At 39.2% G+C, this 27,385-nt stretch overlaps 1 protein-coding gene across 5 annotated transcripts in view; it reads right to left on the reverse strand.

Moving 5' to 3' along the window:
• LOC117409687 (serine-rich coiled-coil domain-containing protein 1-like) overlaps positions 1-27,385 on the reverse strand; it is a 667,826-nt gene that overhangs the window by 246,892 nt on the left and 393,549 nt on the right. For all 5 annotated transcript variants that reach the window (XM_034905803.2, XM_034905798.2, XM_058996863.1 and 2 more), the window contains exon 9: positions 3,208-3,285. In XM_034905803.2, coding sequence (XP_034761694.2) covers positions 3,208-3,285 — 78 coding nt within the window. The remainder of the gene's footprint in view (positions 1-3,207; positions 3,286-27,385) is intronic.

Here is a 27,385-nt window from a genome sequence, read left to right on the forward strand (position 1 = left end):
CTGCAGTCGTGCGTCAGAAATTCTGAAGCAAATGGACATGAACCGCAGGTATGGTACTCTTAACTCACACATGCAAAAACACAAAATTCTACCACATTTCTCTTCCTTGACCTTTATTATATTGATATAAATGAAAAAAATGCAGAAAATAAAATTCTAAACTATAGTAAAACAAAATACATCTGTACCATACATACAACTATGGCTCTCCTTGCGCTCGCACGGGTTGTCTACAGCTTTACCTTTGGTCTATTAATTTTTGGATACAATTTGTTTGTGCATCTTTTGGCAAACTGAGTTATTGATAACAGTAATTTATAACAACTGTCTTTTGTTGCGTGTGACGTCAGTAGCATGGCTCGGCTCGGCAGTGGAAAAACAACCCAGACTCCCCTTAACCACACCGTGAGAGCTCGGTACTGCCCCGGCGTGGCTCGGTTCTACAGTGGAAAAGAGACATAAAAGGCTAGTGCTTAGCTTGCTTGGGGGGGGGGGGTCTGTATTGCATTGTTAGAAGGCTGCTGATTGCTGCGAGGGCTGTTGTTGCTAGGTTACCGATTGCTATCTGCTATTGGAGGGGTGAAGACATCTGTGTGTGTGCCATAACCTGGAAGTGCTGAGGCTGGATTACTGGAAGCTGAGAGAGCGTGCAGGACCGGCTGCAGTTTGTAACTTTTAAAACTTTTTCTATACACAAGCCGTTACTTTTGGAGAGCAAAATGATTGTGAATATACAACATTCAACAAGTTGGAGATCGAGGATGTGCGCTTTTTGGCCTAACTGTTGGACCTCTTTAAGCTGTTCTGCTCATTAAAATATACCCATATGTCTTTGCTTTGCCTTGTTTTCCAATCTGAAACTGTGTTTAAAGCTACGCTAAAATATATTAGCCATGTCATTTTCTTCTTATCAACACTTATACTTCCCTTGGAAGAAATCTAAAATAAAGATTTTAAATAAGCACATAATTATGCCTGCTGATGACTCAATTAGCAGCTTTTTGCTGGTTTGAAATAGTAAACAACTGTTATCTCTTGGGTTGGAGGGCTTTAGCATTTGTTCAAGCATTTTGCAAAGGCCAAAGAATACACTGCATGTTAAATGAAAACACCTACCTACGGATAGCTTGTGTAATGGAAATTACATAAATCACCTGTAAGTGAAGATATGTTAAAATGATCTGATAAAGATTTACGTCCATCAAAAGGTACATGCCCAATTAGTGATGTCTTTTATTAAAACAAAAAAAAAACTTTAACATGCAAACTTTTGTTGATATATGTAATTTTGACACCAACCTACATATGGTTAACCTGGTCATAAAATGTGTTTTGTATTTTGGAAAATACCAAATGCTCTACAACCACATTTTAAATAATATTTACTTCTCTCTTTTTTTTAGTTGGTTTTAATCACTAAATAAACTATAATAATAATATAATCATTATATCAAATAGTTAATTCTGATGAGATACTGAATATAAGTCCTCTGTAACATACTGCTATCAGTGTATCATTTTGTATCTGGATATGATTTGAATGATGCTGCAGTTATGGATGAATAACCATAAACAATTAGAGCTTAATTAATAAGAATGGATGAATAGCTTGAGCTCAGAAGTCGCAGTTTGCATATAACGTTGATTGACAGTTTCCTTTTTTTATTAGTTTCAAATTTATTTTTTCCACTTGCTAGCTTTCACCCCTCTGTACTGTTTTTTAAAAGTGAAGAAAAACACAGCTCTGGCACAAAATATGTAAATTACTGTTTATATATGTTTAATTTATATATGTATATATTTTTATAATCACTTTTATCATATTGTGTTTGTCTTTTTATAGGACTATATGAGACCTATGGAACAATGGAAATAGCTCTATGTACTTTAAACAAAATGTTTCTCATTAAAATTGATTCTTCTCCTTTAAAAAAACAGAAGTTATTTACTTTGAAAGCATGCCTCTGACAAACTCAGCTGAGGCAGTGACATAAGGAATAAGCTACCAACATCAACTGTCCATTGCTGTTTTTTCTTCATCAGTGCACTCCCATAGAATTTTCACACCTTTTAAGCAATAGTTGCTGGTCACCGTCAATCTAAATGTTCAGTGGTTTCATTATTTGTAAAAGCTTCTACAGGAACACATACATATGGTTTGGCATACAGCATTAAGTGCCTCTTTTAGCTAGAGAACTACAGAATTGGATGAAGTCTAGAAAATATGCCGAAATCCAAGCTGTCACCCGAGTACAACAACAACAACAACAAATATTATGCTAAATTTAAACAATATGTTGTTAAGCCATTGCCATAGTAGCTGGTAGATTCATAATGCTCAATCCCTGTTGTGGACAACATAATCAATTTGATTTTGCACTCCAGCCATTTTATTTTTTTGATAATTGAGGTGAATCCTGCAAAACTTGATATCCCACTGTTCTGTTTCAGATTCATCTCATTTTGCTTAATATTACCATCAAAAACTATTTTCTAGAACAAATAAATAAATAAATAACTCGAAAAAACCCACACACACATTTTTTCTCTTGGTAATATGACGCAAGAGTATCTAAAGAAAATGAAATTGTGGGTTAGGTTTTTTCAGGACTCCCCTCAATTATCCCTGGTTATATTTAAATACCATTTTTAGGAACATTACGTGGTATACAATGAAATATTTATGAAGAATATAAATGAAGAGAAAATATGTAGTAAATGCTACAACAAATGAGATAATGAAGAACACACTGGTCCCACAAAGGAAACAACCATGAAAGTTCTTTAAATGTGTCTACAGAAGTGCAAAGTTAGCTGTATCTGACAGTGTGTCTGACTCCATTACAAAATATACTGCAGTGAAAACAATAATTATATCCTTAACAGCCATCATTAGACGTGTAATTAGTGGGTAAGTAATATCTCAAACTGCAAGATAAAGACAAAATAAATCACGTCCCTGCAAGTAGCTCATACAAGACAATGCATATGAGTGATTGTTTAAGCAAGTAATTAAATAGATACGTGTATGCTGTCATTTCTAATTATCTTTTTATTATTGCAGAGAGTGTCCACAAATCATTTAAGAGCAAAAGATGAATGGTGTTGCTTTTAATCTTATTAAAGAAGTGAAGGAGACAGCAGCACGTGTAAATAGGTTGGTAGCAGAATAACAATAAGGAGTTTAATAAAAGCATTTGTACTCACATCATGACCAATGATTTCCGTTTGTGTAGATTTGTCCATTCTGTGGGAAACAGATTTTTGCAAACTCTGCGCTTTTGCCTGTAAAGAGAGATATGCTTTACTTGTATTATAAACTTGTATAGTATTAAAAAGGCACCAATTTACAACACAAGTATAAACATGGTTATGTGTGTGTGAATGATAGATTATCAAGATTTCAGGACTCGATTGGATGGGTAAATGGATACCAGTAAATTCGGTATTTTCCTGTTTCTTCACTAAACCCTACCCTATCATAGCTCAGACAAACATTGTCTTTGATACCTGAAAATAATAATAAAAAAAGGGAAAGGACAACTAATGGAGTCTATTCTGAAATACATTCCTCTAAAGCATTCAAAACCAATAAATGCACTGTTGAGACTTATAATAATTAAACTGTATTTATCTCCCACAAAATATGTTAAATTAATTCCTAATGTTTACTAAACAAACTAAACTACTAAGCAATTCTTTAATAGATAGCACAAAGAAGAGCGAATCGCTGAATTAACTTCCGATTTGAAAAGTGGCATCATTGATAGCTGTTATCAAAGTTTCAGTCCTGTAAATATGGGCACATTTACTCCAAATTGCATTCCACCTCAGGCATCGATTCTACAAGTCAACAGGGGCTGCGCAATAGTGGGATTCTGTGTGTCTTCCACCTGCAATCACCCTCTATCTGTCCATCTGTATTTGTATTGGCTACATGATGCAAGCTTGCAGCTAGCCTCTACCACTTATAATTATAATTATCATAATCTTGACGTGTCTGTTGCCAGGCAGGTTATGGGTCATGTGTGGATACTTGCTTGAGTTTCTATTTCCATACAGTACGTTGTAGATATTTATCTATCTGTCTATCTATCTATCTATATGTATATGTGTGTATATATATATATATATATATATATATATATATATATATATATATATATATATATATATAATTTAGCCTACAACTGGAATAGAGAGGAAGTGCTGCACGAATGAATGAAAGATGTCGCCAGTAAAGTTTGACCAGGATGCGGCTCTGTGGAAATTAAAGTTTAAAAGCATGATGTGGTAGATATGAACTCCTTTTTACATAACTGAGCTTCCGTATCTTTGCCTGTTTTATGATCTCTCATTCAAACAAAGCAACTCTGCACTGAGATCTGTATGCATTACTGCAATAAAAATACAATAAAACATTGCTGCATTTTATTCTGAACCCCCACACCGTATCTAATCCATGATATAACCTGTGGATCGATATTATGTTGAGTTCCATTGCTCTAAACTGCGTTGTCAGAAAGTATTTAAGTGGTGCGCTTTTGCCAGAGGTAATTCACTCTCGATTAGTAGTATACTGTATCTGTTAAAAATCATTACAGCTAAAACTACACTTGGGTCTGCAGTGCAAATCAGCTTTAACTGTGGAAGAATATAGCAAACCATCACCAGGGAGTTTGTTTTGATTTATTTGTTTGCATATTTATACTGGGGTAATCACAAGCTGGTTAAAAACAACCAGAACAAAAACTAATGTGTAAGTGATTCTCCAGATATATGCAGCATTGTAAACTAATGTGTAAGTGATTCTCCAGATATATGCAGCATTGTAAACTAATGTGTAAGTGATTCTCCAGATATATGCAGCATTGTAAACTAATGTGTAAGTGATTATCCAGATATATGCAGCATTGTAAACTAATGTGTAAGTGATTCTCCAGATATATGCAGCATTGTAAACTAATGTGTAAGTGGTTCTCCAGATATATGCAGCATTGTAAACTAATGTGTAAGTGATTCTCCAGATATATGCAGCATTGTAAACTAATGTGTAAGTGATTCTCCAGATATATGCAGCATTGTAAACTAATGTGTAAGTGGTTCTCCAGATATATGCAGCATTGTAAACTAATGTGTAAGTGATTCTCCAGATATATGCAGCTTTGTAAATGTGGCTACATTATATTTCTCCAGAATTGGATACTCTCAATAACTTATGCTATACATTATTAATACCAAGTTTTATGACAAGTGGATATGCAACAATGTAAGTGTGACCTACAGATTCCCGGATGTTCAGACAGACAGACTCCCTTTTATATCCCCAGAATCTTATATTCTCAGAAACACAGGCTAAACACTGGTAATGCCAACTTTACAATTGGAAAAGCGATTCTTCAGATATTTTCAAACAATGAGTTGGATGGATACATAGAATTTAATTCTTTGAATTTATTGGTGTCCTTTAATGTACTTATCTTTCTCTCCTCAATAAGTCCATGATTTAAAAGTTAAAACAAAGCACACACTCAACATATTTCTAATTTGTCAATTAACCTCTTTGATGATATTAAGCTCGTAATTTTTGTAAAGTATATATTCCCACTATTATGACAGGGCCATAGCCAGCTATGAAAAATCACTGAGGCACTTGCCCATGTAGAAAGGTCTTAAGCCTCATTCAGTAAACCTTCTTAGAAGATGAAATATGGCGAGCGTTAACACAATCCATTAACATGCACCTTAATTCTACAAGTAAGCTGGTATTTACTAAGGTGGAGACGTCAGGCCAGGAAGAAACACATAGTACTGTGAGTAAATGAAGGGCTGTTGCGCGAGTTTATTGTAAATAAGAAATGAACCAAATAAAAGCTTTGAACATACAGGAAACAAAAACACTAAACACAAACAAAATGGCAAGTTGGCCAAAACAAACAGACAAACAAATAATAACTAAAATAAGTATTGTGCTGGTATTGAACCTGCACGCGTAGCAATTGTTTTCTTTTACTCACTACTCCCGTTCTCCACTCCTGAACACACAACCCCGAGTGAGTGCTTCATACATCTATATAAACAGCTGTGCTGGGATTCAATTACTAATGAATCATTCACTTGAATCCCAGCACGTGAAGTGATTGTGCAATACCCGTGCCTAAAAAACTACACATTATTATTTATTATTATTATTTATTTCTTAGCAGACGCCCTTATCCAGGGCGACTTAGAATCGTAATACAGTTTAAATCACCCATGCTACATAACCCACACTCCATGCACCAATACATACACACCATTTTTGAGGCGTGTGTGTTAACATGCGCCTTATGCTTTAAGGTGCATCTTACCTAGGTTGATGAATAATGATTTCAATAGCGCACACCTTATCCAAGGATAAAGCGCACCTTAAAGCATAAGAGCCTTTAGTGAATGAGGCCCTTAGTTAATCGTCTCGTTTCACTTTCTAATAAAAGAGTCAACAAAAAACATTTAAAGGCATGTACATTCATCAGAAATAAAACCCCAAAACCAGAAACTCTGGATATAATTTAAATACAGATATTAAATTGAAATACAGACAGTACTAAACACATCAAATCAAAGCAACTGTCTGTATACACTACCTGCCACTCACAAAAAGAGAGAAGTGGGGGCTTGTGACAGAAATAAAATGAGTTTTGGTTGTAAATCTCCCTCCCGACCTGTGAGGGCGCTAAGCAGCGAAAGGGAAAGGCTTTGGACGGGCTGGCCTAACAGTTCTTTTCCTGGGACGGGAAGTGGGTCAGTCTGGAAGAAGGCAAGACTCTGTTGCAGGAACGTACTGACCTGGAAGGGAAACGATGTAGCAGCTGCAGACAATAAAGACAGCTGCAATCGTTTACCAAGGGGTCATGCGGAATGGCATAAAGGGGCCGGAGAATCATAAATCTTTTCCTTCTCTTGGGTTTCAGAGCAGATACGAAACTGAAAGGACCGGGAGAGATCCCCTGTGTATTATTGTGAGCAGTATTTGTTTGTTTTTGTCGCTGTTAGTAATTATCTTTTGTTTTGTAAATTCACTAGACGGCTAACACGTCTCCATAGCTGTCGCCTTGGGTCAGCACTACCCGGAACAACACTGCACTACAGTCACTGTTTAAATTGTTATCACCCACCACCGACACTACTGCACGCACCTGGACTGGTTTATTGTATTGTATTGTGGGATGGATAACGTGTACTATTATTTGGTTTGCAAAACCAATTATTATTGTTTCCTGCCGTGCTCTACACATTGGTGTGTATTGCCGGGGGATTATTGTTTGGTTGCCAGACTGGGAGTTTTCACAAATAAGACACACCCCTTTTCCAAACCAGATCACAGTTTACTTTGTGTGATTATTCCTGCACTGCATCACCTCTGCACCTGTTTCTAATCAGCAGCCACTTTGCCACAGGGCTATACAGGTTTCGACATCAGACACAATTTAAGCATACAGTATGTCGAGCTGCACACTGCTTGACTCGTCACAAAATGATCATTTATACACTCGAATTCAACTGTGTATTGGCCTATTCATGGAGCCCAATGTTTGAGTCTTGGGACCAAGCTGTGGCCACACTGCAGAAGGCCCTAAATGTAGAAGCTATATTTATGTATAGTAAGTTACAGTGTATATAAGCCCCTACCTAAAATAACGTAATACCATTTACAACCTGGGTCCTCTAAATCAGTGGTTCCCAACCTGTGGTCCACTGACCCCTAAGGAGGGGGTCAGCGGGAAAACTAAATAAAAATAGCCTCCTCGCACCGGCAAGTCCCCAATTTCACAGCGCAAATCATCTTCGGCAGAACGTAGCGGCTGCCGCTGTATTACAGTAAGAACACATTGTATAGGTGTGGCTAAATGTGCGGAGAGTTGCAGCGTATGACGTGACCTCAGCCGAGGCAAGTGAGGCATGGCCTCGCCAAGAATTCCTAAAGGCTAAAAAAACATTTTGCATATTCTTTTTATTTAGAGAAATATAAACACATTTAAGCACAGTTAAGCCAAGACAGTTAAGCACAGACATTATTTAAAAGTCACAACTCGCTTTCATCAGTAGCGAAAGGGCAACGCCAGAATGCCGGAATAATGTAGTGCTGCCGCACTGCTGCGTGAGGCACAAATCTTGAGTGCCTTGCAAAGCTGCTTGTTACTATGGCAACTCACCATGCTGGGATCCCTTTCTGAAGGCGTTGCTATGGTAACCACAGCTTGATGAGGCACCGACTGGATTTGGAGCAGTTCGAATTTGTGCGTTTTTTTATTTATTTTTTCAATAATGGCTTTAGTTGAATCTGATATTATATGCGACCTGAGGAAAATAAGTTTTACAGTAAGATCCCAAGAAGAGAGACATTCAGTTGTTAAGGATGGCAGAATAACACTAGCCCTGGAGATTTTGAAGAAAGACAGTAAACGAACGCGGCAAAGAGTTCATAAAATGGAAGGCAGCGCTGTGAACAAACTACTGTTGGCCATGTTTCCTTCTTTCTGTCTAAATAAGACAAGGTTACATCTCTTTTAATGGAGGATGTAAAACTGTCAATGTCTTGCCACGACATGACAAGCTGCCCTTTTCATTTTGAATTTGTGATCTTGTATTTGTGTCTTTATAGCGAATGTTCCATGTTGGTGTTATATAATGACTTGTAGAACTAAATAATACATAAGAACATAAGAAAGGTTACAAACGAGAGGAGGCCATTCAGCCCATCTTGCTGGTTTGGTTGTTCGTAGCTTATTGATTCCAGAATTTCATCAAGCAGCTTCTTGACGAATCCCAGGGTGTCAGCTTCAACAACATTACTGAAGAGTTGATGCCAGACTCCCACAATTATCTGTGTAAAAAAGTGCCTCCTATTTTCTGTTCTGAATGCCCCTTTATCGAATCTCCATTTGTGACCCCTGGTCCTTGTTTCTTTTTTCAGGTCGAAAAAGTCCCTTGGGTCGACATTGTCAATACCTTTTAGAATTCTGAATGCTTGATCACTGCGTAGTCTTCTTTGTTCAAGACTGAACAGATTAAATTATTTTAGCCTGCCTGCATATGACATACCTCTTAAACCAGGAATAATTCTGCTCTTCAGTACTTTCTGTTTTCTACATGTTAACCACCATGTGCATGCATTTCCTTGAATCCCTACTGCATTCAGTTTGAAAATTAATCTTTTATGCAGGACTTTGTCAAAAGCTTTCTGGAAATCTAAATAAACCATGTCATATGCTTTGCAATTATCCATTGTCGATGTTGGATCCTGAAAAAAATCACTCAGGTTAGTTAGACACAATCCTAAAACCATGCCGACTGTCTCTCAGGATACTGTTACCATATTGGTAATTTTCTATTTTGGATCTTATTATAGTTTCCATAAGTTTAAATATAATAGACGTCAGGCTTATTGGTCTGTAGTTACCTGGTTCGGTTTTGTCTCCCTTTTTGTGGATCGGTATTACGTTTGCAATTCTCCAGTCTGTCGGTACAACCCCTGTCTCAAGAGACTGTTGCATGGTCTTAGTTAAAGGTTTGTAAATAACTTCTTCCATTTCTTTGAGTACTATTGGGAGGATCTTATCTGGGCCAGAGGATTTGTTTATTTTAAGAGCTCCTAGTCCCTTTAACACTTCTGCCTCTGTTATGCTAAAGTTATTTAAAACTGGATAGGAACAGGTTGACATGTGGGGCATGTTGTTCTCCTTTGTAAAAACCTGTGAAAAGTAATCATTTAATATATTTGCTTTTTTTTCTTCATCTATGATTTTGCCATTTGTGTCTCTTAGACATTTAACCACCTCTTTGAATGTTCTCTTGCTGTTATAATATTTGGAAAAATATTTTGGAATTGGTTTTAGCCCCCTTAGCAGTATTGATTTCTATCTGTCTCTTGGCCTTTCTAACTTCCTTTTTGACTTGTGCTTGCAGTTTCAAGTACTCTTTCTGTGTTCTTTGTTCTTGGTCCCTTTTAAACGCTCTGTAAAGTGCCTTTTTTCTCTGAATATTTTTTTAATCGATCTATTAAACCATTTTGGCCATTTTGATTTGTCTACTTTTGGGATGTATCTGTTTTGCGCCTCTAGTACTACATTTTCAAAAAATAGCCATCCTTTCTCTGTGGATGTTTTCTCTATTTACTCCAGTCTACTTCTGTTAGTCTCATTCCTTCATAGTTTCCCTTTTTAAAATTGTAAACCGTAGCTTTAGTCGTTACTTTTGGGGTTTTAAAAAGCACTTCAAATGAAACCATGTTGTGATGTTTGCCAATGGTACTCTGACCTATGTTTTTAGTTATTCTATCTTTGTTATTTGAAAAGACTTAGTCAAGGTATACCCCCCCTCTAGTTGGTGCCTTTCAAATTGCGTTAGAAAGCAGTCATTAGTCATTTCTACCATGTCATGCTCCCCACTGGGTTTTCCCATTTTATATGGGGGAAGTTGAAATCCCCCATTAGTATGGCTTCTCCTTTGCTACACGCATTTCTAATGTAATTGTATAACAGATGATTTTGCTCGGTATCTGAATTTGGTGATCTTTTGCATTATTATTTCCTTTGAACTTGTGTCCATTATTCTGACCCATATTGATTCTGTGTTGTTTTTTTCTTCCAGATTTAACACCTGGGCTTCAAGACTATTTTTGATGTATAGCGCTACCACTCCACTTCTTCTGTCCTGCCTGTCTTTCCTATACAGTGTATACCCACTAATATTATATTCGTCTCCATCACTCTCGGATAACCAAGTTTCTGTAACACCTATCACATCATAGTTACATGTTAGTGCAGTAGCTTCAAGTTCTAACATTTTGTTTTTGAGACTTCTAGCATTTAGATAAATACATTTAATGTCTGTCTTACCTGAGGTGTTACTCTTGTTTTGATGTAGTTTCCTTTCTGTTTTTTTGTTGATTTCTCCCCCTTCCTTTCTAGTTGCTTCTGAACCTCCTCAAGATCCTTTCTCCAAGTAGATCGGTACCCTTTTTATTTAAGTGCAGTCCGTCCCGCCTATATAGATAGTCCTAGTTGTAGAATGTGGTCCAATTTTCACAGAAGGCAAAGCCTTCCTGTGTGCACCACGATTTCAGCGATGCATTTAGATTATTTATTTCCAGCTGTCCATATGGTCCTTTGCAAGGTGCCGGCAGTATCCCAGAAAATACCACAGTCTTGTCTTTTAATTTCCTTCCTAGCTCTCTTAATTTGTTTAGCAGGGATCTTGGTCTGTCTCTTCCAATGTTGTTTGTACCGATATTCTCAGTGAAGGCAGCACACTGTTGTAGTAAGGGGGTCCAGACTGCACACTGAACTTGCTGTGTTTCTCAATATGGAGTCCCCGACAATCATGACCTCCCTTTTTTTTTACTGCCTGGTCAGCACCGTTTATGGGTGTTCCTTTCGTTCTTTTGATGCTGGTTTTAATCATCTAAATTTTGAAGTGGGTCAAATTTGTTTGACGTTTTAATTTCTGGTGGTTGTGTTTGACTATGTTTCTTTTTTTCCTGTCTCTGCCTATCTGAACCCAGCTGTTTTGACCCTCTTCTATCTCCCTGGTGGTTTTCTGCCTGATAGGGGTGCAAACTTCCAAGGTTCTGATTTGCCAACTGATTATAAAAACTTGTATCTGCAGTTCTGTAAGTTGTGTGTTGTTTACAGTAATTTTGCTTTTTTTAATTGAAGGGGGTATATTTTACATCGCGACTACAGTTTATTATTTGAATACATTTTAAATAATAATACAAATACAAAATAATACCAAACGTAATATGCACAGTGGAAGGGTGTACCCCATCACACTCCACCAGTGGCGGCTCGTGACTTGTTTGGTAGATGAGGCACAAATCACAAAATAGTTATTACCACCCCCCACCCAATGGCTGACGTACTAAAAGTAAATTACTTGTTCAGCTGAAAAAGAAAGATCGTGAAACAGCCAATGGAGATTCCGGAAAGAAAGAGAGACCAACAGGAAACCAATGGCTCCTCTTCTTGGGATTATTTAAAATGTAGGGCGAGCGAAGTGCCATCCTCCATTGTTTGTTATTGTTTTATGTTTTATTATTTACATCTCATGAGAATGCGTGACTGCCGGCTAGTAATTATTTAATTAGCTGACAGTCACACAGATTTATTAAACTCATGCAAACTATGGCTGAGGGGTTAATGAGATAATTAATAGTAAATTAATCCCTAGGCCATAATATAAAAGACCTGCAGCTTTGGCTGCACAGGAAGTGTGTGTTCGGAGTCGTGAGTTACAGAGAAGTAAATAGAAATTGCTACGCGTACTAGAAGCCGACACCCTGGGATCCTTTAAGAAGCTGCTTGATGAGATTCAGGGATCAATAAGCTACTAACAACCAAACGAGCAAGATGGGCGGAATGGCCTCCTCTCGTTTGTAAACTTTCTTATGTTCTTATGTAGTTTAGACTAGCACTATAATTGGTTGGTTCCATGTTTTGTTTCTTTTGACCATCGCGCCTTTTGTTTTGTGAGAAGTTTTTGTTTCTGTTCAAACCTTTTATTTTGTTTATTTATAATAAAATGTGCAAGCAGAGTATTCTTACCCCAGTGCTGTCTGAGTGTGTGTGTGTGTGTGTGTGTATCATCCGGGTCTGTGATGTCACACCACAAACTATCCTGCCACATGGAGTATCAAGTGAAACCCTGCAACAGAGACAGACTAAACGCAAAATGCAGAAGTACAGCGATACATACATGGAAATGGGATTTACTTGGACTGGTAACGAAGAGGAGCCGCAACAGCTATGTGTTGCATGTTACGAGGTGTTGTTGAAAGTTTGAAGCCAGCCAATCTTCAGCGCCACTTAGAAACGAAACAGTGACCTTGACTCCAAAAATGAGTGGATTACAAACCCATTCATGAATGTTGACAGTGAAATGCACACAAACTTGAAATCAAAGGAGGAATAGCTCTTTAAAGTTAGTCTTCACGCAGCTAAATCTGGCTGTCTTCTGGTTACACGTTCAATCTGAGTATACGGAACTGTCCAACAAGGCCTGATGCCATTTGCACGGGACCCACTGCTCTAAACTATTGTATAGAATTGTTAAAATTTGCATAAACTGGGTTCCCTAACCTGCAGTTTACAAGCTGCTTCTACTAGTGGTTTAGAATTGGAATATTAATAAGATGTGCTTGCTAAACTGCGGACTACCAAGAGAGTTTATTATTCCTTATTATTAGGTTGACATGTACTTCTTTCTAATCAACATTATTAATTTGCCTCACCTTGTAAGTCGCTAATAAGCCTTGTTTAACTAACGGCTATGATGGTGTGAACTGAGCGGTGTCGCTGCAGTCTGCAATGACAATAAAAGATTTTGAAGAGAACAGAGGCTATAGATATCAGTGGGACTTGGGAATTAATGTATGCACACAACGAGGGATGACATGCATTTTATTTTGTGGCAAAGCAACTTGTAAGAGAGCATTTTTAAATCATTACAGTAATCCGTCATGTATCCACCCGTCACATATCCGCCATGATCAAGCTCTTCAGCAACGTTGGTTTATTGTTGAACAGAGAAGATTAGTTCAGAGATTGTAGATCCCAATGTGTTATTATTATTATTATTATTATTATTATTATTATTATTATTATTATTATTATTATTATTATTATTAATTTCTTAGCAGACGCCCTTATCCAGGGCGACTTACAATTGTTACAAGATATCACATTATTTTTACATACAGTTACCCATTTATGCAGTTGGGTTTTCACTGGTGCAATCTAGGTAAAGTACCTTGCTCGAGGGTACAGCAGCAGTGCCCCCACCTGGGACTGAACCCAACGACCCTCCGTCAAGAGTCCAGAGCCCTAACCACTACTCCACACTGCGTTGTATGTACTCTGTGCATTACAGTTGCTGGTAGTGTCACGTGAGCTGTTCGGTGTGTTGATATGTAAATAAATCCTGTTCGCCTGCAGGGTGTATCAACTTCAACCTCCGTCTTGATCTCCTGCCTGTCACTCATCAGTGAATGCACGCACCCACTCAGCAGACGGCTACTCTGTCACAAGCATCAATACCATGTATATTTCTAAACAAGGGATTTACAGGGGCTCCCTAATAAAAGCTGAATCTCAAAACAATAATTGAGTGAATATAGTAATTGTTACAGCTGTGTTTGTATTTAAAACAGGATTAATTTTCCGACTTATTACATATCCGCCATTTCTCTGGTCTTACTGCAGTCGGATACGCGACAGATTACTGTATAAGTATAGCTGGCTACGGCCTTGTATGAGAAAAGATTACTTGTTTAAACTGTTTGCTCCTTGGAATCATATCTGATAGCTACTGACAGAGTTACTACAAACTCTAATGCACTGGATCCCACCTTTAGTTGAAAGTGATTTCCCCACAGACTACTACAAGCAGTGAACATAAACATAGCAATGTTTATACTACTGACTATTTCTTTAGATATTGTTAAGACTATTACAATCATAAGAAGAATATAGTTTAAAATTGTAACTGGGGAGTATATTTGTATGCTAAGATTCATTATAAAATATATAACCTTCAGTGTACATGACCTTAACTTGGCTACAAACAGATTGATGTTTTTGTAGAAAAAAGCAAAGCCTACCTAAAATGGCACCGTATTATGTAATGTCTTAAAACTTTCTAAAATTTGCAAAGATTTGGCAAATGTAGCTTTATTTCAACTTCAGATAATGTTTCACTGCATACAAAGATGTGTAAGATTTGAGGTATTCGAGCTACAGTGCACAATTGTTTGGAAGAAGTGCGTGTTTTTAGACAATGCTTCCAGATCAACTCATAGACACACATAGAAAATTAATTTTCTGACAAGCAAGGCAAGTCAGGCAGATGGTGTGAGCACTGCCACTCAACTACTCAACAGAAGACGACTCTGCAGTGCTTGACCTACATTGCCAAGAAGCCCAAGCTGGAGGAACTTTCTGCATCGCTAAATCCCAGCTAGGTATCAAAAAATCTCAAGGAGTTGAAGAACAAAAAAGTGCCAAAAATACCTGTGGACCAGATCTACCCTGGAGCCATGTTCCATATTATCTATGCAGCTACAATACAGTATCAACACAAAATCCACCAGCATTTGGGTCACATAGCTGCAGGAAAGGAACTTTTTCATTGGGATAGCTTATAGACTATATAAATTATCTGCTCCTAGCTAACAAGAAATTACTATATTCCCATGGATTTCTGCTACAAAAAAATAAGTCTCCCGCTATTTTGGTAATACCTTTTGGTAATTTTGGTTTCCATGTTGTTTTCTTTTAGAGAGAGAGAAATTGTCCTTCTAAATGCAAACATCTTAATTAACATTAAAATAAGGGAGGGTATATTTAAATGTTTCTGTCTGCATTCCAGTTTTGCCTTGAGTGACTACTGATAACATACAGCTTTCTTAAACTGGGTTTCCACAAAGTTTTAAGTTGAAGAACCACAAGTGAAGCCTGCCTTATTAGGCCACCAAACAATAGAATAAAAAAAAAGCCAGGGAAACAAAACAAAAACCCAGACATAGTGTTACATAAAAAATTATAATAAAAAATACCAAGAAAGCACAGTGTACTATCCATACATTATACATTTTTGACTGCATTTATATTCATTATAAACCTATTATACACATATATACGTTAAGGGCGAAACCCGTGGTCTGGTGAGTGTATTTTTGCCCGGGCCAATCTAGTTTCGCCAAGGGCTTCTGGGTGAACCCCGGTTCCCTGAAAGAGAAGATGACCGCCAACCTTGTGAGGTCGCATCACTCGCACTCGCGGATTCAATGCAAAAGAGGCTGACATCTCCGCGCAGTGACTATTTATTACCTCGGTGAGGCGGGACCGAGGACATCACTCTGTGGTAGGGCCTATCGGCAGCTCTGATATAAACTGCTCAGCGAATACCTGACAAGCAGGCATATCCCAAAAGTATCATTGGAGGTCATCTTCTCTTTCAGGGAACCGGGGTTACATCTGTAACCTATCGTTAAGCACCATGAAGGACAGCAATGCCCGGATAACTCAATGGTATCTGGCGTTGCAGCCCTTCATATATCACATGATACATCGTGCAGGGAAAGACCACCAAAATGCAGATGTTTTTTCCCGGGAGGGGGGTGTAATGGGGAAAGTAGATTCAGTCAATGTTCCTTCAGCTCCACTCTGAGCGGTGGGATATGTGACAGAGAAAGAATGAATCTGATTATAAATCTCCCTCCCTACCTGTGAGGGCTCTGTGTAAAGGGAACAGTGTGCCTTGGACTGGATGGTCTGGCAATTAATTCCAGGGAAAGGTGGAAGTTGGCTATCTAGAAAGGGGATGGAGCAACAGTACACCCACCAAGTCATCAGCCCAGACAGGAGGCGATGTGGCAATCACGGACTGGAGGAAAAGCGATTGCACTCGCTAACCAAGGGGGCGTGGCTGAAGGTACAAAAGGGGATGTGGCCAAGTGAACTGCTCATTTGTTATGGTTGCGAGAGAACCACTGAAGGACCGTAAAGTTGCCGTGTGTTTCATGTTTGTTTGTTTGCCCATCTAATTGTAATTGTTTGTCATTATTAGATGGCTAACATGTTCCGGGAGCTGTCGCTAAAGGCCAGCACTAAACCAGACAGCACTGCACCAAAGCACTCACTCTGGACTTGTGATTGTGTTTGTGTTCTGTGTGTGTTTATACCGTGTTTATTATTTTGGGACTGTACCCTGTGGTTTAAACTGTGCAATACACATTGCTGTCTCAAAAACATTTTGAGATATCTTAAAATTATTTAAAAGAAAATGCATTTTACATATCTCATTTAAAGCTCCATTTAAAGATATCTGGGAACCATTTTGAGATATCTCTAAATGTATTTTAGATATCTTTAAATATTTGAACATATCTTCAAATATTTAGAGATATATATAAATTTAATTTGAGATATTTCTAAATGATAATTTGGCTTTCCATACATTTCCCACTACATAATATTCTTAATAATAATAATAATAATAATAATAATAATAATAATAATAATAATAATAATAAACACCTAAATCCGAATTCCGCAGGGACAGTGCAAGGCTCTAGACAGTCGAATGTTGCTACACACACACACATATATCCACAACGAGCCATGCGGTTCCCATGATATATACCATGCCTTTAACCACCCCAGAAATGAAGGCTTTGCCCAGCCTCGTAGTTTAAAGGCATGGTTTTGTTGGGAAAACAGCTTAGCCGTCCCAACCACTTAGTTAGGGAAACAAAAGTTTAGTTAGTGCTCCCAACTGGAGTTAGGCTTTTGTTTAGTTTGTTTATAATTTGGTTGTAAATAATAAAAGTGCGTAGGAAAGCACTAAACTACAGTTTCTGTGTCAACTATTTGATGGGCGCAAACCAACCTTGGCTGGGGGCTTTGGCACATATGGTGGCAGGGTGAGATAGCGCCCTCTACAGACCCAGTGGAGAACTGACAAAAAAATAAATTAAATAAATATGGATTGGGAAGAAATATTAAGGGCCTTAAAACAGCCACAGTTGTGCAGCAAGAGGCCAACCGCTGTAGCTGCCAGAATTGCTGCTGCCGAAGTTTCCTGCGTCGAAACCGGAGCTGCCTGCGCCAGAACCAGTGCCAGAGATGTATATTTTGGGCAAACTCAGCTGTTTGGATCTCGTTATGTGTCATTCACATAGATTTAAATAACAAACGCACTGCTTATTACTGTAGTAATCGCTCTTACTGATCTAGCAATCAGTTGTTTTCACCTTGTTACCTTGCCATTCACATAGATGTCAATACAAAAGGGAGCACTTTACTGTAGTAAAAGCTTGGCAGATCCAATCACTCAGCTGTTTGCACCTCGTTACTGTACTGTACCTTGGCTATTTAATCCCTGTACGCAGTGATGGGTTTACAGTTTGAAAAAACAGCACTGACTGCAACAGCAAGCATGGCTGGAAAGAGAAAAGCAATGCGCATCAGCACAAAAAATTCAGTGTAAATAAAATGTCTCTCTTATATACTGTGCGCTTGCTAAAGCATGCTTGGAACTGTTGGTCAACAAACAATGCAACGCTGCTTCAAAAAAGCTGGGGGTTCTGTAGTTGAGGAGGAGAGTGCAAACGAAAATACAACCGAAACTGAAACTCTGACAACACCAGAAGGGATGTGAGAGGAAGAATTCTCAGCTGTGTCACCTTAGCAACCAGGATGCTCTGCCTGAAACAGACACTGATGACGTAAGTGTGTGTGCTGCGCTATTAACACTGCTAATATGGAGCAGCATCCGGATATAGAGCCGAACTGGGATATTTTTGAAAACGCTGAAGGTTTGCCGTCCATACTTGCAAAAAAAGATTGTCCAGATGCGTATCACAGAGTTCTTCGCTGGAAACAATTTGCAGTAATGTAGCCTACCTGTACTGTACATTTCTGCACTTGCATGACTTTTTTGCACTTACTTTTTATTACATTCATAGGTTTTAATACATCTTTTTTATTAGTATAATGAGTGTCTTAATAAAGATTTTTAACCGCATACACGCTTCTTTGTTTTGATTACTGTACTAGTGATTGGGGGACATTTTGAATGTCACGTTATTGTGTTGGAGTTTATACCGTCTATCACTTACTGCAGGTGAATCAGGTTAACACGAACGCGCCCGTTCTAAGCAGTGGCAACTGTACATATATATATACAGTGCCTATAGAGAGTCTACACACCCTTGAACTTTTTTTCACATTTTGTTGTGTCAGTGCCTCAGAGTTTCATGCATTCAAATGAGGATTTTTTTCCACTTATCTACACACCATACTCCACACTGTTAAGGGGAAAAAAGTTTTTATTGAGAAAAAAATTATATATTACAAATACAAAACTAAAAGATCATAATTGGATAAGTCTTCACCCCCCTGAGTTAATACTCGGTGGAAGCACCTTTGGCAGCAACTACAGCTGTGAGTCTGTTGGGATAGATCTCTACCAACTTTGCACACCTAGATTTGGCAATATTTGACAATTCTTCTTTACAAAACTGTTCAAGCTCTGTCAAGTTCCTTGGGGAGCGAGGATGGACAGCAACCTTCAAGTCATGCCACAAATTTTCGATTGGATTTAGGTCAGGGATCTGACTGGGCCACTCAAGGACATTTACGTTTTTGTTCCTTAGCCACTCCAGTGTAGCTTTGGCTGTGTGCTTTGGGTCGTCGTCATGCTGAAAGGTGAACTTCCGTCCCAGTTTCAGCTTTCTTGCAGAGGGCAGCAGGTTTTCCTCAAGGACTTCTCTGTACTTTGCTCCAATTCATTTTCCCTTCTATCCTGACAAGTGCCCTAGTCCCTGCCGATGAGAAACATCCCCATAACATGATGCTGCCACCACCATGGATGGTGTTATTTGGGTGATATGCTGTGTTGGGTTTGTGCCAAACATAACGCTTTGCATTTAGGTCAAAAAGTTCAATTTTAGTTTTGTCAGACCACAAAACTTTTTGCCACATGGCTACAGAATCTCCTGAGTGTTTTTTGCATACTTCAAAACGGGATTCAACATGGGCTTTCTTGAGTAATGTCTTCCTTCTTGCCACCCTACCATACAGGCCAGATTTGTGGAGTGCTTGGGATATTGTTGTCACATGCACACTTTGACCAGTCTTGGCCATAAAAGCCTGTAGGTCTTGTAAAGTTGCCATTGGCCTCTTGGTAGCCTCTCTGATCAGTCTCCTTCTTGCTTGGTCATCCAGTTTGGTCGGTCATCCAGAGATGGCCTGATCTAGGCAGGATCTTGGTGGTGCCATACACCTTCCACTTATTAATAATCGTCTTGACTGTGCTCCAAGGGATATTCAAGGCCTTTGATATTTTTTTATACCCATCCCGATCTGTGCCTTTCAACAACTTTGTCCCGGAGTTCTTTTGAAAGTGCCTTGGTGGTCTTTGCGCTGAAATGCACTACCCAGCAGAGGGAACCTACAGGAACTGCTGAATTTATCCTGAAATCATGTGAATCACTACAATTTAACACAGGTGGAGGCCACTTAACTTGGTGTGTGATTTTGAAGGCGACTGGTTACACCTGAGCTAATTTAGGATTGCTATTACAAGGGGGGTGGACATTTATCCAACCAAGCTATTTCAGTTTTTATTTTTAATTAATTTTCTACAAATTTCACTAGGAAGTTGTGGGGCGGGATGTGTAGATAAATGAAAAAAAACAACTATTTAATGCATTTTAATTCCACGCTATAAGGCAACAAAAGGTGAACATTTTGAAATCGGGTGTAGACTTTCTATAGGCACTGTATACACACATACAGACGTGCTCAAATTTATTGGTACCCTTACAGCTCATTGAAATAATGCTTCATTCCTCCTGAAAAGTGATGAAATTAAAAGCTATTTTATCATGTATACTTGCATGCCTTTGGTATGTCATAGAATAAAGCAAAGAAGCTGTGAAAAGAGATGAATTATTGCTTATTCTACAAAGATATTCTAAAATGGCCTGGACACATTTGTTGGTACCCCTTAGAAAAGATAATAAATAATTGGATTATAGTGATATTTCAAACTAATTAGTTTCTTTAATTAGTATCACACATGTCTCCAATCTTGTAATCAGTCATTCAGCCTATTTAAATGGAGAAAAGTAGTCACTGTGCTGTTTGGTATCATTGTGTGCACCACACTGAACATGGACCAGAGAAAGCAAAGGAGAGAGTTGTCTGAGGAGATCAGAAAGAAAATAATAGACAAGCATGGTAAAGGTAAAGGCTACAAGACCATCTCCAAGCAGCTTGATGTTCCTGTGACAACAGTTGCAAATATTATTAAGAAGTTTAAGGTTCATAGAACTGCAGCCAACCTCCCTGGGCGCGGCTGCAAGAGGAAAATCGACCCCAGAGTGAATGGAAGGATAGTGTGAATGGTAGAAAAAGAACCAAGGATAACTGCCAAAGAGATACAAGCTGAACTCCAAGGTGAAGGTACGTCAGTTTCTGATCGCACCAGCCGTCCCTTTTTGAGCGAAAGTGGGCTCCATGGAAGAAGACCCAGGAGGACTCCACTTTTGACAGAAAAACATAAAAAAGCCAGACTGGAATTTGCTAAAATGCATATTGACAAGCCACAATCCTTCTGGGAGAATGTCCTTTGGACAGATGAGTCAAAACTGGAGCTTTTTGGCAAGTCACATCAGCTCTATGTTCACAGACGAAAAAATGAACAGTGAAACATGGAGGAGGCTCGGTTATGTTTTGGGGCTGCTTTGCTGCGCCTGGCACAGGGTGCCTTGAATCTGTGCAGGGCACAATGAAATCTCAAGACTGGCAAGGCATTCTGGAGCGAAACATACTGCCCAGTGTCAGAAAGCTCTGTCTCAGTCGCAGGTCATGGGTCCTCCAACAGGATAATGACCCAAAACACACAGCTAAAAGCACCCAAGAATGGATAAGGACAAAACATTGGACTATTCTGAAGTGGCCTTCTATGAGTCCTGATCTGAATCCTATCGAACATCTATGGAAAGAGCTGAAACTTGCAGTCTGGAGAAGGCACCCATCAAACCTGAGACAGCTGGAGCAGTTTGCTCAGGAAGAGTGGGCTAAACTACCTGTTAACAGGTGCAGAAGTCTCATTGAGAGGTACAGAAAATGTTTGATTGCAGTGATTGCCTCTAAAGGTTGTGCAACAAAATATTAGGTTAGCGGTCCCATCATTTTTGTCCATGCCATTTTCATTTGTTTTCTTATTTACAATATTATGTTGAATAAAAAATCAAAAGCAAAGTCTGATTTCTGTTAAATATGGAATAAACAATGGTGGATGCCAATTACTTTTGTCAGTTTCAAGTTATTTCAGAGAAAATTGTGCATTCTTCGTTTTTTGTGGAGGGGTACCAACAAATTTGAGCACGTCTGTCTAATATATATATATATATATATATATATATATATATATATATATACACTACTAGCAGATCTCAGTTGTTAATAAAGAATTGCTTGGTATGGCCTTTAGTTATAGTAGAAAGTGGCACGAGGTTTCGTCACTGCTGAAGCCTCGTGAACATAAGGCATGACTTTCTGACATGTATCCGTGAGAAGGCGATGTATCCACCTTTTTCAGTCGTATCATGTTTTTTACGCACACTTCCTATAGTGTGAGGAATATGTGTGATGTGATATTTGCGTTCTATGTCACATTCTCACGACAATGGAAAATGTGTAACCCACTGCATTCATTGCCTGATGATGGTAAAAATGTTACAGAGTATGCTCTATTCAATTCCATTGTCACAAAGATGAAATAACAAACTGCATACACATACAAAATATGCCCTAATATAGAGTTTTCTATACAAACACATCATGTATCTTCTATTTATTCTCTCTTACAGACAGATACTTCAATACATTGATGGATAGATAAATAGACAAATGAATAAATCAACAGATAGAGACAGAAAGATAGCTTATTGTTTGAACTGCAGAAAAAGTATTGATTTTGAACGATCAAGGTTAAGCATATCACAAATGTGTACAAGCTTGAAGCATTGAAAATGCAGCTCCAGACTTTCTGACCTATCTGTTCCATGACAACACTGAGTGAATAGCTCTAATATGAAGTGGCAGTATTCAAGTGCAAGTCTCCTTTTTTTAATTTAGTAGTTGCCAATTGTTTTTATCATTTTCTCTCCAGTTTGGAATAGCCAATTATTTTTAGACTCGGCTCACCGCTACCACCCCCATGCTGACTCGGGAGTGGCAAAGACGAACACAAGCTGTCCTCCGAAGTGTGTGCCGTCAGCCGACCGCTTCTTTTACACACTGCAGGCCCACATGCAGCCACATCAGAGCTACAGCATCGGAGGACAACGCAGTTCTGAGCAGCTTACAGGCAAGCCCGCACGCGACCGGCCAGACCACAGGGGTCGCTGGTGCACAGTGAGCCAAGGACACCCTGGCCGACCTAAGCCCCCAATTGGTGCTCGGCCAATTGTGAGCCTCCCCTGTGGGAGCTCCCGTCCACAGTCGTCAGTAGAATAGCCTGGACCCGAACCGGCGAAGTCCATGTTATAGGGCGCATCCTGCACTCCATGCAGAGCGCCTTTATCAGATGCGCCACTCGGGAGCCCAAAGTCTCCCTTTTTTAATGTTATCACATGTAAACAAGTATAAATATAGTTTTAAAGGGGATTCATATTGTACCCTATAGTAGATTACCATTATTAATTTTCTGAACTTACGTTGCAGTTTAAACTTTATTTCTAGCCTTTTAAAGTATGATTGATGGAGTATTCTCACAGAATATTAAACTTTAAACAAAAATCAGAAACTGACACCAATAAGATTAAGGGATTAGAGAAGAAAAATCTAATTTCATTTCATTACCCTGAATAAGGACAAGGTGAAGTGAGAGGGATTACAAATGAATTACAAATGGGCGATACTTATAGTAGGCTTAGTGAACATTACTATTACTATCTTAACATTAGTACCATAATGACTCTACTCATTCCTAAATCATCTGCCATTGGGAACACTGACATTCTGTCAAAACATCTGTCAAAGAATGTCCGCACGTGTTGTTACGACTTTAAATAATGTAACAGTAATTTAGCTTTTCATTGTTAACATCATGACAACTTTTTATACTTATAACATTAAATTCTGTTTCAAAGCTATTTTCAAAATGTCCGCTTAGTGCACTGATAGTGTAAGGATTATTGCCCACATTGTCAAACACGTAACACAGCAATAACAACCCACGATGAGGTACAGAACAGAAAAGCCAGAGCACTTATTGTTATGTTTTTTTTATTGCTCTTCCTGCAGTGGTTTTCAACCCCTGTCCTGGGGAACACCTGTGTCTGCTGGTTTTCATTCCAACTGAGCGCTCAGTTACTTAACTAGACCCTTAATTGAACTGATTATTTGCTTAATAAGACCTTTGTAATTGTTTTCAACTCTGAAACAGTTGCAGAGTTCAACTTACTTATAAAATGTTATAGCTAACATGAAATCTGAAACTGTTTAAGACCTGACAAAGTGTTAAGTAGGTTGTGTAAATCAAAGGAAAAAAAATCCCATTTAAATGCACCAAGGCTTCAGGTTGTAACACAACAAACTGTGAAAACGTCCAAGGGGGGTGAATACTTACTATATGGATTGTATGTACATCACTTAACCAGCATTGAATACTGCAGTGAACTCTGAAATAAAAGCAGAACCCAACATACTAAAACAACCTTAGTAAACAACTAAACCCTCCACAAAAGAGAGAAATATGAAGAGCACATACTGTAGTCCAGCACAGAAAGTACATTAATCAACAGATCACATTAGGATTTGCTCAAACATCCATCTAGGCTCCTGATGGATGTGAATGGTGTTGAAGTCTGTTGCACAGTGCTAATTCATGAAAAGTCATTATGTAAATTAAAATGTCAGCTTAAGGCCAATTAATGATGTCCACAGAATCCCTTCTTAGTCATCAGCAACAGAGCGAAGACTTGGATAGAAGCCCATCCTCATGTATGTAGTAAATACAGGTGGCATCAAAATATTTGGCCACTAATTAAGAATTGTTATAATTGCAACTGCAAGAAACAATATCATGTATGGTTCAATGTCTGAACTATATATATATATATATATATATATATATATATATATATATATATATATATATATATATAATCTTTTCTGTAGCACTCTGGGCATGCAAATAGACTCAACAGTCAAGGAATTAAGGTTGCAACAGGCAACTACAAAATAGAAATATAAGCTGACCAGGGCTTTATTATCAGATTCTGTATTACAAATTATGTGTGGTCCATACCAAGGAATGTATTGTGAACCGGCTGGCACCACTCACGGTTCTTGACCCAGACACAGAAGTAGGTGGTTCAGCGCTTAAGCGCACTTTAAGTAAAACAAACAAAAACACAAAATAAACACCTAGCTCCTCAATGAGCACTAACTAAAACAAAAACAGGAACTCTAAACTAGCACCGGACAGCTAGGCTGTTTACCGGCTGAAAAACAAACACAGTCTCTCAAAGGTTTCACACACTAATTTAACAATAACAAAAACTTACAAAAATGTGCTTGCGCACATGTCCTACGCAGGGAGGATTTTACCACCCCCCCCCCCCCTTGTCTTTTCAAGACACCGGCCATTCGACGGCCACCTCCCTCCACCCTTAAAAGACCAACCACACTCAAGTCCAGCAATGTCCATTGCCGCCCTCTTCCACGGGCGGGCTTGAGGGTGGGTCGGTCCCTCCGACGCTGCCAGGAAGGGACCGCGACCCGGCGACACGGGACCCCACCGGGATGACAGGGCCGACTGCAGCGACGACCGGGACACCGGAGACTGCAGCAGCAGGCAGAGGTCTTCGCCTGGGGACCGGCGTAGTGATGTCCGTTCACCCAGGGGGAGCGAAGCAGCGAAGAGGGGGAGCTTCAGCAACGTCTGGCAGCAGCCCAGCGACGTCTGGGTGATCGGGGAGAGCGGAGTGGGGAACCAGGTGTGGAACTGTGGCTGATGGTGTAGGCTCCTGGGTTCCAGGTCTAGCGCCAGGAGGTCTGGGCATACCAGCAGGGTGTCCAGGAGCAAGGGGCAAGGGACCGTACCCAGCAGCACCGGACTGGTTTTCAGGGGTGGTGGTCGGGGCTGTGGTGGAGGTATCTTTTCCACCTCCTCCCCCTCTGGCTCTCGGGACGGCAGCTCCACCCCCTCTGGCTCTCAGGACGGCAGCTGCACCCCCCATTTCTGGAGCAGCAGGTCCAGTTCTGTAGGCTCCGGCTCCAGCAGCCCTGACTCCACTCTCCATCTCTTCGTCTGCTCCTTTTGAGCAGCGGTGTTCTGATTGATCATTGCAATCAAGACTTTTAAATTTGCGTCCATTTTCTGGGTCGTAGGGGCGCCCACACTTTCTGACACCAAATGTGAACCGGCCGGCACCACTCACGGTTCTTGCCCCTTTAAAAATTGACCCAGACACAGAAACAGGTGGTTCAGCGCTTAAGCGCACTTTTAATAAAACAAACAAAAACACAAAACACAAAATAAACACCTAGCTCCTCAATGAGCACTAACTAAAACAAAAACAGGGACTCTAAACTAGCATCGGACAGCTAGGCTGTTTACCGGCTGAAAAACAAACACAGTCTTGCAAAGGTTCCACACACTAACTTTGAGGACTTACGACACACCATACTTGACTGCTTCAGGAACAGGGCACACACCTTCCTGCGTCCTTCTTCCAAGCAGCCCCGAACAAACTGACTGCTCCCCTTTTATACCCTGCACATGGTTCTAATTTAATAATGATCTCCAGGTGCAGGGAATAATTAAACAATAAAACAATTAATGGAACTGATTAACAATAACAAAAACTAACAAAAATGTGCCTGCGCACATGTCCTACGCAGGGAGGATTTTAACCCCCCTCCCTGCTGTCTTACAATATACAAACTAATATTCTACAACACCCACAACTGAACTTGACAGAGAGAATTACAGAATACAGATGTGAACTGAGTATTAAGTGTTAGGTCTTTATCATCTGGAAATAAAACAAAATTCATAACTCAAAAATGGCAGGGGAGCGACACGACCAAGGCTGGGTACTGGCAGGAATTAGACCCAGAGACAGGAAAGCTTCAGTTTAAGCAACAAAATAAACATGGCACAGGGGCCAAATAAAAGGTTCAAACAAAATAATAATCACCGGTAGGCTAAGCATTCACTTTCACTACACAATTTAACACACAGTACACACTATTTACATGTGCCCTGCCACACCTCCCCTGTTGTGAGCAGCACACATAGCTGCCACCAGCCACCTCACCCCTTTCAAAAACTCCAACCCAGGTGGTGGGAGGTGAATGTTGGAGCTTAGCCAGCCCCGATCAAAGACCAGCCAGACAGGGCTGCCCTCACCAACCCGGACACTCTGCTGTCTAGTGGCAGCTGGCCCCAACATTGTTTACTGTAGTGGTGGTTTAATACACATCACACACTATTTACATGTGCAGTGCTTCTGTCCTGCCACAGACAGCCATTTTATGTCACAGGTAAAAGGGTGGTGTTAGATTTTAACAAAGGAAGTTTCCATAACTCTAAAATATAAAGTTGCAATCTGAAATGGTTTGTGAGATATTAGCAAGTGCAGAAGCTGCTGCCTTCAAAGGTATATGCTTAAAATAATAATAATAATAATAATAATAATAATAATAATAATAATAATAATAATAATAATAATAATCTATGAAAGAAGACAATAATAACCATCTAACAATGTTTAAATTAAATACCGAAATATAATTCAGCAAAACTAACTGGACTATGG

This window comes from Acipenser ruthenus, chromosome 2, assembly GCF_902713425.1.
Source record: "Acipenser ruthenus chromosome 2, fAciRut3.2 maternal haplotype, whole genome shotgun sequence".
Lineage (NCBI taxonomy): Eukaryota > Metazoa > Chordata > Actinopteri > Acipenseriformes > Acipenseridae > Acipenser > Acipenser ruthenus.